This window comes from Phyllobates terribilis, unplaced genomic scaffold, assembly GCF_046119375.1.
Source record: "Phyllobates terribilis strain yellow unplaced genomic scaffold, ASM4611937v1 Scaffold_1__5_contigs__length_1240528914, whole genome shotgun sequence".
In the NCBI taxonomy this organism is placed as follows: domain Eukaryota; kingdom Metazoa; phylum Chordata; class Amphibia; order Anura; family Dendrobatidae; genus Phyllobates; species Phyllobates terribilis.
The window spans coordinates 1,044,828,946-1,044,840,976 of record NW_027362761.1 but is presented as its reverse complement, the minus strand read 5'-3'; the positions used below and the strand labels follow the sequence as shown (position 1 = coordinate 1,044,840,976).

At 43.5% G+C, this 12,031-nt stretch overlaps 1 protein-coding gene across 3 annotated transcripts in view; it reads left to right on the top strand.

The window, feature by feature from the left end:
* Positions 1-11,086, top strand: part of PDLIM3 (PDZ and LIM domain 3) — an 83,960-nt gene extending 72,874 nt beyond the window's left edge. For all 3 annotated transcript variants that reach the window (XM_073645317.1, XM_073645316.1, XM_073645318.1), the window contains 3 exons: positions 6,283-6,413; positions 7,333-7,441; positions 8,554-11,086. In XM_073645317.1, the coding sequence (XP_073501418.1) occupies positions 6,283-6,413; positions 7,333-7,441; positions 8,554-8,743 (430 nt within the window). In that variant the 3' untranslated portion in view covers positions 8,744-11,086. The remainder of the gene's footprint in view (positions 1-6,282; positions 6,414-7,332; positions 7,442-8,553) is intronic.
* The last annotated feature ends 945 nt before the right edge of the window (positions 11,087-12,031 follow it).

Below are 12,031 nucleotides of genomic sequence, written 5' to 3'. Positions count from 1 at the left end.
GACAAAGACGAGGGGGCACACTATGTATCTGGAGGAAAGGAGGTTCCTGCACCAGCATAGAAGGGGATTTTTTACGGTCAGAGCCGTGAGACTCTGGAACTCTCTGGGAGAGCAAGTGGTGATGTCCAACTCACTTAATGAGTTCAAGAGAGGCCTGGACTCCTTTCTTGAGAACAATAAAATTACATCTTATGCTTAGTGATGGTTAATTAATCCAGGGATTTAATCTGACTGCCAGATTGGAGTTGGGAAGTGAATTTTTCCTCAGTGATGTAAATTGGCCTATACCGCATGTTTTTTTGTTGCCTTCCCCTGGATCAACGCTGCGGAATAGCTGCAGTGCACAAGAAATAGGCTGAACTGGATGGACGCTTGTCTTTTTTCGGCCTTATAAACTATGTAACTATGTAACTATGTAACAGTAAAATAAGAGTTTTCTGAAGAGGTGCAGGAGCAGATGAAAATGGCTGTGAAGGGAGCAGAGAATGAGACTGAAGCTATTGAGCGATTAAAGTGCCTGTTGCAGCAGCAGCAGGATGTGGTACAGGAACGGCAGGAGCTGTTGGCACGTTACAGAATGGCGGCAGAGGACCATTCCTTGAGTTCTCCTGGGGCGCCGGTATAGTCTCAGAGTGCCCGGGGAGGTGGTAAGAGATGTTGTGAACTGGGTCCTAAGACTATTTCTGTTTTTAGTTGTAAAAATCCCACTACAGGTGTGGGTGTCCAAAAGGAGGCGAAGTCTCAAAAGGGCGTGGAGTATAGGAAACCAAAATTGGTTACTGGTTGTGGGTTGGTACCGCCTAAAAATGACAATTTGACCATTGATAACGGGGTAGCTCCAGTAGAAGGGGTTGACGTCAAAGTGGGAGGTGACTTGTTGGTCCACAACACCATGGGGAGTGGCACAGACGCCATAGCTGATGGCGACACTACCAAAGTAGAAAGAGGGTTCAGTCAGGAGGAGCTAGACGAGGTGAGAAAGTCCCCCTCTTGTCGTCGACGGCGCAAGGGTCACAAAAAAGTTGCTGCTGTAGCCTTTGCTGAAAGGGCAAATAAAGAAAATGCAATGTTGTGTGCCCTTATTCCGAGTGTGGATCCTCCTATAGAAGCAGAAGAGATTAGGAGGGAAGAGTTGGATGCAGTTCTGCAGATTTGTTACAAGCAAGATGATCTACTGTGTATACAGAAGGATCAGGTACCAACAGTCCTGAAAGTGGTGCTGAAAGAGGAGGTGACCAATCATGACCAAGAGCTGGAGCCTATCAGGCAGCAGTATCAGAGTGACGTGCAGCAACTAAGGAAAAACCTGGAGAACGTATCCTCAGACCAGCTGAGCCTGGAGTCTGAACGGCAGAAAATAAACCAGGTTGTGAAGAACTTGCAGCGAGCGAACTGGAGGAAAGCAGCGAGGAAATCAACAAATGGAAGGAAAAGTTCCAGAAAATAAAGAGGAGATTTTTCAGTTGGAGCTTGACAAAGCGGAGTTTGAAGATGAGCTGTGCGAGGTGAAAGATCGTTTCTCCCTGGTACAGTTAGAGCTGATGCAGGTGAAGCAAAAGCTGGATGAGGGTCTACACCAGAGGGATAGGGAGCTGTCTGCCTTAAAAGGGGCGCTTCAGGATGAAGTTTCTGGACGTGATCAAAACCTAGAACGACTGTGCGAAGAGTTCAACCGAGAGCTGTGTGACTCCAAGAAGGAGTATGGTGAACTCATGAGGGAGCTGCAGCAATTCCAGGACCAAGTAAAGCCTCTAATGTAGGAGAAGGAGCGGCTGGTCTACTCTCTGTACCAGCGAGACCGGGAGCTATCTGCCCTGAAAGAGGCAATAAAAGATGAAGTGTCTGGTCACGACATGAGGCAGAAAAGAGGCATGAAATGTTCAATAGGGAACTGCAACAAATCAAGAGAGACTATGAGGATCTCCTCAAGGTTAAGGAAAAACTAGAGGATGATAAAACTGATGCACAGCACATGCGCCAAGTGATTGAGACTACTCTACAGGACACCCGTGATGAGAATGATGATCTCCGCAGAGAGATCCCAGGTCTGGAAGCTCAGGTGAAGGAGCTGCAGACGTTCTGTGGTGATCTCCAGAGGGCAGAGACGTGCCTTAAGGATAGAATCTGCAGGATGGAGGAGTCTATCGTAGAAGGGAGGTATGAAGCAAATGCCTCTTCGAATAATGCGAGCTTGGATGATTCGGTGGATGTAAGAGCCGAGATCAAGGAGCTCAAGGAGACGTTACAAGCCCATTTGAAGCAAGAGAAGCTTGAGAGACTGGCTGTCGAGAGCCGAGTGGGCGCATTGGAGACAGAGAGGTCTGAGAGAATTCTGCTGATAAAGGAGCAGTTGAAGCAGGAAGAGCTTCAGAGATGGGTTGCTGAGAGGCGATAGCTGAGCTACAGGAAGAAGTTGTCGAGCTCAAAGGTCGCCCGGCAAAGTACCAGTCAGTGAATGAGGCCTCCTTGGAGAAGGAAAAGGGCAAACAAGTTGCGCTTAATCCTTTATACCATGAGAAGGTGGACCTGAGGAGAGCTGAGAGAGTGTTAAAAGAAGATAAGTATGAAATGGAAGTGGTCAAGATGAGAATTCTTGAATTCATAGCTGTGAGTCTGCTCAGGGGAAGTATACAGGGGGAAGAAGCTGAAAGTCAGTTGTCCCTGAAACCTGAGCCAGATGATCATTTGGAGACCACTGGTGAGACAGAAACGTCTCGGTACAAGTGTCTCATAGATGTACCCGAAGATTTGAGAGAAGAATGCACCAGAGAGTCAGTGCATGAAGAGTTTAAGAAGGCTGTGGGAGCCTGTACGGTGTACTCGACCTCAGAAGCTAAACAGCTGGTGGTCCTGTCCACAACCGAAGTCACAGTAAAGAGGGTGGCTATCCTAAGTGACATGCACTGGCGATGTGTTCACACGAAGCGGTTTGTCCGGTTGAAAACGGAACAAGCCATTAGACAACTGGAGCTTATGAGAAAAGCTCAAAGTCTGCGGGAAGAAGTCATCCGGGTGCCTCATGCTTTGGTAAGAAAGCTCATTGGGAGAAATGACTGAACCATGTAATTGATGGTAAAGAAGTCTGGTGTGATGAAAGTAAGCCGTCCACGTGATCATCAGGGCTGGATACCAGATGAAGACGGCATGGTGTCATTCTCCGCTGTCGGAACGGAAGAAAATCTTGCATATATACGCATGCTGATGGAGTACCGAGTGACCTACCTGCGAGAGGTAGAACAGTTGAATCTCGCCAGACTGAGAATGGAAAGACAGCATCGTCTGAGCAGTAGAAGAAGAGAGCCGTCTATAAGTTGTGGGACCAGGCAGAGAAAGGGCCCTTAAAATAATAGGACGGCTACAGTAGAAGTTAGAGACCTTCCAAGATTTCCTGAGGATAGTGGGTGTGGGTTTAGAGGTAGTGAGACCTCCAGTAACTCAGGTCTGAGAAGCCTATACAAACGACCCAATAGAATACGGGACAGCACGAAGTCAGACCTGACTGTAGATACAAGGGCAAGTAAGTCACACTGCTGTATTGACTGCTGGGAGCGGGGGAGGTCTGACAAGGTTACGACTCGGAAATGTGACTTGACGAAGTTAGTGACAATGACAGATGGTAGGTCCCTAAGGAATGGGATAATGTTGATGACTAATGTTCCAGGGGCTGAGCAGCGCAATTGTCAAGTACATGGTTTCTGTGTGAACCGTGGGTTATAATTTGATTGTGTATACTATGTGTTCAACCCCACAAGTTTGAACAGGGGGGGGGGGATATGTAATGCAGCGGCTTGCTGCATTGCTAAAATGACCAGGGGGTGTGTTCTGGCTGACCATTTACCTCCCCTTCAGGTGACTGATCACATGACTGTGACATCATCACAGGTCCTGTGAGCACAGAAGAATATATAAATCCTGGTGGTTATGAAACAGAGTCAGAGAGGGAGAGAGGCCTGGTGAAGCCTGGAAGGCAGAGCCTGGATCCCTGTGTTTGAGATGCCAGTAGCCTTGGAAGGCAGGAGGCTTGGTCCCTGTGTGGGACTCCACTTGCCTGGAAGGCAGAGGCTAGATCCTTGTGTTTGAGATACCAGTAGCCTTGGAAGGCACGTGGCTTGGAGACTACATCTGGGAAGCCTTAAAGCCACAGCTGTGGCAGAACCGAGCTGATAGAAGCAGCTGAGACTCGGCAAAGGTAAATCGGCGCTATAAGTGAATATTGTTGCTGTACCTTACTGAGGTCTGTATTTGAAGCCAAGCGGGCATAGCTGCCACTGAAAAGGCTCTAGGATACATGTGTAACATTCCTGCGAGCCACTGAGATGGACTATGTTATGTGCGGTTTATGATGTGTAATAAACTGCTGGACTACATATTACCGGAATACGTTGCATGTGTGCTTTAATTGACCCGGTGAAGCGAGTACCCCCCAGAGTGATGAATAGCGCTACCTTACAAAGGATTGGGGAGGGGAGCATATATACATGGATTGGGGAGGGGAGCATATATACATGGATTGGGGAGGGGAGCATATATACATGGATTGGGGAGGGGAGCATATATACATGGATTGGGGAGGGGAGCATATATACATGGATTGGGGAGGGGAGCATATATACATGGATTGGGGAGGGGAGCATATATACATGGATTGGGGAGGGGAGCATATATACATGGATTGGGGGAGGGCAGCATATATACATGGATTGGGGAAGGGCAGCATATATACATGGATTGGTGGGGGGGAGGCAGCATATATACATGGATTAGTGGGGGGGCAGCATATATACATGGATTGGTGGGGGGGAGGCAGCATATATAGAAGGATTGGGGGCATATACCAAGATGTGGGTGAGCACATTCCTTATTTCTGCAGTCACATACCCCTGCTCCTTTATGTGGCTGCTCTATGCTACCTTCGCCTGCTCTCTGCCCTGCCCCCCTCGCTCTCTGTATGAGTTGTTTTTTTTAAAACTAAAACCTCAGTATTCAGGTTAATTTGCTGTGCTGGCACTTGACGATAAATAAGTGGGTTTTGGGTTGCAGTTTGGACACTCAGTCTGTAAAAGGTTCGCCATCACTGCTCTAAGCTGTGCACTCTGGAATTGATGGTTACAGAATATCAGTCTGTGCAGGGGTATATCTGTAATTGTGCTTGCTAACCTCTATATTAGCCTGTTTTATCTCCTTTATTTATAGATGGTTCAGCTAAGATGGAACATTGCTTGTGACCAGACCAGTCCATCAGCCTCCTCTTAAATAACAGCTTTTCCAGAGTTTCTCATATTGGACGAGGCTGATGGACAGTTCTGGTCACAAGCTTCTCCATCATCTGCGATTCTGAGAACAGGAGAGCAGTGCTATCTGTGAAGAAAGCTGTACTAAAAAGCAAGTGGTGCTTCACAATGAGTAGAAAGAACCTTAAATACTTATATATTTGTAATTGACACAAAATCAGGTCCCACTTTTCTTAAAATACAGTGGCCAGCCCCTTTAAATACAATAAATCTGAATCAAATAAATGACAAACTGGACCAGAGGGAAAGAGGACCCTGCCCGCAAAGGGTTGCAATCTATTTATATTTTTTCCTACTCAATAAGATATATTATAAGATTCACTTGATGAGTTCTCAAAAAGTGGTGGTAGATCTTAATCATTTAAAGCTGCTGATAGCATCATATAAATAGGATTATAACGACACTTGGGTGAGAAGAAAAGTCATCCCCTATCGATAACTTCCTGACTGATTGGAATCCGACCACTGGGACCTCCATTGATCGCTGTTCTCGTGATCGCTGGAAGTTATAGTGGTAGGACTTTGAACGTTCAGGAAGTTATCCCCTACCCATATGTTCACATCTTGGTACAAACATTTTAAAGGGCTTGTCCACTATTTGGACAATCCTTTTATAAATGCAACAGTGCCCCATGGAAAATAAAAATACCATATATTGACCTCCCAGACTGGCGCCATTCTAGTGATGACGGCGCTGTATTTTCTGGCGTTCACGTGACATTATGTCATGTGAGCAGCCTATAAATGTCGCCAGCAGATACAGCTCCAGCATCGCTGAAATGGTGCCCATCCGGGAGATGAATAAATAGGGTTTTTATTTTACATGGGGCACTGTTATATATAAGAAGGGGCTGTTTAAGTAGTAAACAACCGCTTTACCTGTAGTTCTATGGTATCCTTCACAGAGTTTATAATACTTATATTTAGGGATCAATGTTCTATAAAACAGCACTGCTCATGTGAGGGTTCATTATTAATTAATTTTTTTTAGTGATCCATTACCAGCCTCAGGGCCACAGTCAGATGTTTACAGGCTCCTCCATGATGATGCAGAACTTGAAAGTAGACCACGGCAGTCTGGTTCCTTCAGAATGCTGCAGGATATGGTTGACGATGATTCTGGTTAGTACACACATATTATGCAGCTGTAAACAAGGAACAAGTGCCCCCACCCTCATTTGACCACCTTCACCATTCGTCTCTGAGGTTACTTTTATTATTTTTATCAAGCCGCATCAGTAGTGTCACGGGGCTACAGCGACAGAGAGGCATCAGAAGATTGCGTCGTCTGGTTTTCACGAACTCCTGCACTGATTAGAACTGCTTCACCATATTATTAAACAGTGCAGGGTTTTTCCTTGCTAGCAGTGAAAGGGTTAATCAGTTCAGTTGAACTCCTGGAGCTCTCCTACCTGGATTGTCTCAGCTGTTCAGTGTTGGCCACTCCCCTCTGCTACTCGCCACTGGCACTTGGGAATTGCCAGTGATAGTTCTTACTGCCCGGTTAGGAGTTGGAGGTGAAGTTCGTGTTTGGCGTATGCATTTGGAGAGTTGTTCAGGAGATAGCTGCTTGGAGTTTATGTGTGCATCCTCATCTTCTCCTGTTTGGCTTCACCTTCCTATACCTCCTCTGTGGGCCACTCTGTTATTTGGTGAGTGTATTTTGTATGATTGTAATTTTCATTTATCCCTGTCCGTCTTCCCTTGTCTGGTTAGTGTTAGCCTATATACTTCGGCCTCACACATCCCTAGGTGGGGGAGGGAACAGATAAGGGTTAATATAGGAGCATAGCAAGGCAGGGAACCGAGCATCTCCACCTTCAGGAGTAATCCAGGGGGACAGGGATAGACTAGGGCGCCCCTAGTTCGAGGGATGGGTAGGCGTCCACAGTCCCTAGCCACTCCGTGACAAGTAGCTTTACATAAAACAACTAATATTCAGCTACATAATTGGTATAAAAAATCATTCAGTAATTGCATTTTAGATCTGTAATATTAAAAAAAAAGTTGAAATTCATTGTAAAAATTCTTGTTGTTTTAGATCGCCCTACAGGAACAAGAAGTGTAAGGGCTCCAGTCTCTAAGCCCAGCACGGGTGTACCAGCTGTGCAAAAAGTTCCCCTATGTGACAGATGTGGGAACGGGATTGTGTAAGTATAAAATTGGTATAAAAATATGCATTGAACACAGATATATTCTGCTGGTTCAGTGATACATAGGTTGAAGAAAGATATAAGTTCATCAATTTCAACCTTCCTTGACCAGTTATATATTATCTAGCCCTAGATTATTTATAGTCCACAATGAAATTTGTTGTGAAAAAGAATATAACCCTTTTACAGGGAATCTGTAACCAGGTTTTTGCTATGTGATCTGAGAGTGACACATCTCTGGAATCAAGGTCTCTGCCCCTACATCATGTTGCTCTCAGATTAAAAAGCAAGACCTGCTGACAGATTCCTTTTAAATAATATAGTGCCTGACATTACTGTCTATGGTAGAGCACTCCACCGTCAGAATACTTTAACTGTAAAGAATCCTTTAGCATGGGGAAAGAGTGTGAACGTTATTCACCATTCTCACACCTTCAACTCACTTGACTGCTGTAAAGTGTGTGTATGAAAAATAAAAGCCAAGTACATTTCATAGGGTAATATGTCTGACCAGTAGAGAAAGGAGAAGCTTATATACTGGGGGAAAAAAAGGTATTTAGTCAGCCACCAAATGTACAAGTTCTCCCACTTAAAAAGATGAGAGAGGCCTGTAATTGACATAGGTAGACCTCAACTGTGAGAGACAAAATGATAAAACAAATCCTGAAAATCACATTGTCTGATTTGGAAAGACATTATCTGAACCGATGGTTGACCTATGGTCTCGCATAGGTGACCACATAAAGCTGCAATAACATTTTCTGGGAGCAATACGGTTTTTCCTTTGGGTTCTGATTTTAAAGGTAGACAAACTTATTTCTCATGATTGCAAAGATAAAACTTTTTTACATAAAAACAGAAAGAAAACAAAAAAAAGTCTACTTGAAATGCTTAGGTGCGATATTTGGGGACATTAGCATCATGTATACTGTATGTTTCACTTTGTATTTAGAGATGTCATAGTATGCAATATCATTTGTCAACGTCGGTTATGAAATGGGTTTTGCAAGATCCTGAGTATATGTAAAATAAAAAACTATTTATAAAATAATAATATATGAATAAGATGAACATTAAAACATTTATTTTTTTCTTATTTCAAAATTTAGCGGCACCGTGGTAAAAGCTAAGGATAAGTTCCGACACCCCGACTGCTTTGTCTGTGCAGACTGCAATCTGAACCTGAAACAGAAAGGATACTTCTTTGTGGAGGGTCAGCTGTACTGTGAAGCCCATGCAAGAGCACGCATGAGACCACCAGAAGGATATGACGCAGTCACGGTCTACCCAAAAGCCTAAATAGAGCCAACTTCAACCACAACTTGTTTCTAGAAGCCCAGACAGCTTTAATGATGCGTATTGTAGGTTTTCAAGTGGTATACAAGTCAAAGGTTTATCAACTATGGGAAAAATGAAAACTGCACTAGGAAGTCAGTAATGGATAGGATTTTCTATAGCTTAATAATTTGCCAAAAAAAAAGGCTTTTGTAAAGAAAATAAATGTTTTGATAGCATATAGCTTAGAGAAATAATTTCATGAACACAAACGCACTGCACTTTCACCTTTATAAGAACTAGACATATTGCACTTGCACAATGTGTTTTTCACAATAACAGGCTACAATATATACTAGTTCATAATAATCCTACAGGTGTCAGATTCAGCATGAAAATAACTGAGGGGTCATATACTTGTCTTGTGAGATGTGAAGCAGCCCAAACAATACAGAACACAGAGTTCTATCAATGCAGCAGGAACCTGCGTGTGATAAACCAGAGGCAATACTAAACATCAAGAGAGAAATTTATAAAAACATCTGAATACATATAGAAAGGCTGTTTCTCTTTATTGCTTAATTGAATTTTAACAGAACCCTCACAACAGTCCGTGCTAATTGTACATCCCACAAGTGCTGCACATGCAGGACTAGAACTGCTGATTACAACAGCCTGTGCTAATTGTATATCCCACAAATGCTGCACATGCAGGACTAGAACTGCTGAACACAACAGCCCGTGCTAATTGTATATCCCACAAATGCTGCACATGCAGGACTAGAACTGCTGATCACAACAGCCCGTGCTAATTGTATATTCCACAAATGCTGCACTCGCAGGACTAGAGCTGCTGATCACAATGTCTGTGTTTGGGTCTGATCAAATCCTGGAGTTTTTTTCCTTGTGTTTCAGCTATTTTTTGACTAGAGACATTTGGAATAGAGAATCAGAATGTACAACATTTATTTCACAAGGATTCTCTGGTAATCCAAAATGTTTAGGTTGTTGTCGCTGACAATGGGCTAGAAAATGTTTCCTGCACACATACATTGTTTCACCTGTTTTTCATTTTAAAGAAACACAAAACATAGAAAATGTACACAAAAAAAAATGCTAGAACGCCCCTTCCCTTAATATTTTAATTTCCTTTGATTACATTTAAAATTAAAAAATATAGGCTATGTTCACATATTACGTTTTTTTGGTGTTTTTTTATGTCTGGAAACCTGATCTCTTGGCAGGAAAGAAGCTACATCAAAAACGCAAGTTTTGGTGCGTTTTTCAGGATCCCAATTTTCAGCTTTGCTTCCACCACAGAAGCATGAACAGAGGTCACCAATGCAAGACATATGTGAAACCATATTAACCAGAATACAGTGGGGGGAGGTGAATTGTTCAGGAATAGTTTACCTAAGACACTGGCAGTGCATTGAGTTTGTATGACACTATTTATTTTCACACTATGGTCTGCCATTCAGTTGCACAGGTACTTCTGCTGCGAGCAGCCGGGAGATGACCAGCTAGCACCGGTCATCTCCCGGCTGCGTCACCGCTGATCTCCCGACGTTGGCCTGCGTGTTTCAAATCCGGCGCCAATTCGCGGCCGGGCTGCGCCAGTCGCTGATTGGTCGCGGCCGGCTGGCCGCGACCAATCAGGACAGCGGTGTTTTAAATTTCGCGCCAATATCGCTGATTGGTCGCGGCCGGCGGTTGTGACCAATCAGCGAATCGTGTTAGTGAGGACCGGGGAGCGGCGCTGCCTATGCGGGTACTCCCGGCTGCATCGCCGCTGACCTCCGTGGGGCAGATGAGCCGCTAACGGCCTCCATCTTGTTCAGAAATCCCGCGTCGCTGATTGGCTGCGGCCGGACCAATCAGCGACGCGGGATTTCCTGGATGGGCAGACAGATGGGATAAGCTGATTATATAGTAGATTTCTAAGTTTACTGTTCCTTTACACATAGTCAATGGGACAATAGATACAACATATCAAAATGTTGGATTTCTCAATGTAGGGAAAACTGATACTGTTTAATATAGAAGTGGTTATTTGTTTGTCGAAAACAATGATGACACATCAGTGTGTCTAGGGCGGCATGGTGGCGCAGTGGTTAGCACTGCAGCCTTGCAGCGCTGGGGTCCTGGGTTCAAATCCCACCAAGGACAACATCTGCAAGGAGTTTGAATGTTCTCCCTGTGTTTGCGTGGGTTTCCTCCAGGTTCTCCAGTTTCCTCCCACACTCCAAAGACATACTGATAGGGAATCTACATTGTGAGCCCAATGCAGACAGCGATGATAATGTATGTAAAGCGCTGCGGAATATGTTAGCGCTATATAAAAAATAAAGATTATTATTATTATAATATACATTTATTTCAATTGTTATAACACAAAATACAGTAAGGAAACATCTAAAAATGTTACAGCTGGAAAAAAACTTCACATCATTAACTGTATTTATCTATTATTCAACCTAGATTTTTCACTATGATTCTACATTTTTATTTGCATCTTTACATAAGTCTCAGCTTGTGCAGAAGTGAGCAGTTAAAAGCGTATTCCCATCTTGTTCTTTTATGGCATACTCACAAGATACGGCATAAGTGTATAGTGGATGCGTATCCCATCAGGGAAGTGGGAATCCACCTTGAGGACGGCTCCGCACCTCACACTGTTTTCTGTTGTTAGTGGCGAGATGGTCGAAATTCCCATATGAATGAATGGGAATTCTAACAACGGCGACACTGACAGCAACACAAATCAATGATCCATTCTCTAGACAGATGCTGGTCAGATAGGTGGGATCAACATCTACTATATGTTTGTGGCTTTTCTAGCTGTAAATATGCCATAAATGTACAAAATGAAAATACCTCTAATGTATTATATTATGTTTAGATCTTTTGTTAAATGTTGTCAAATTATAGAGAAAAAACATAGCTAAACATTATCCTGTCACTACACTGTTTTTTTGATGTGATGCCATTTGAAACAAAGTGTGACTTTTTGTTACATGATGCAAATGAGCATTAAATAAATCTCCACAAAAATACATGTTGCGTATTCTTGTATAAAAAAAATACAAAAAGCTTATTTTGTTAATAACTACATATCGCAACAGGTGATAGAGGAAAATTATCATTGTCAAAACTTACTACAAGAGGAATTTTCCAACTTTTTGACCCTTTGCGTCAGTTTTGGCATTATTCTAAATAAAGGTTTGGGCTTAGCACTATGGTGACTGGTCAACCACTGACAATTTACTAAAATGCAGGCCAGAAAACTGGTGTAAATTGTAGCCAAAATCT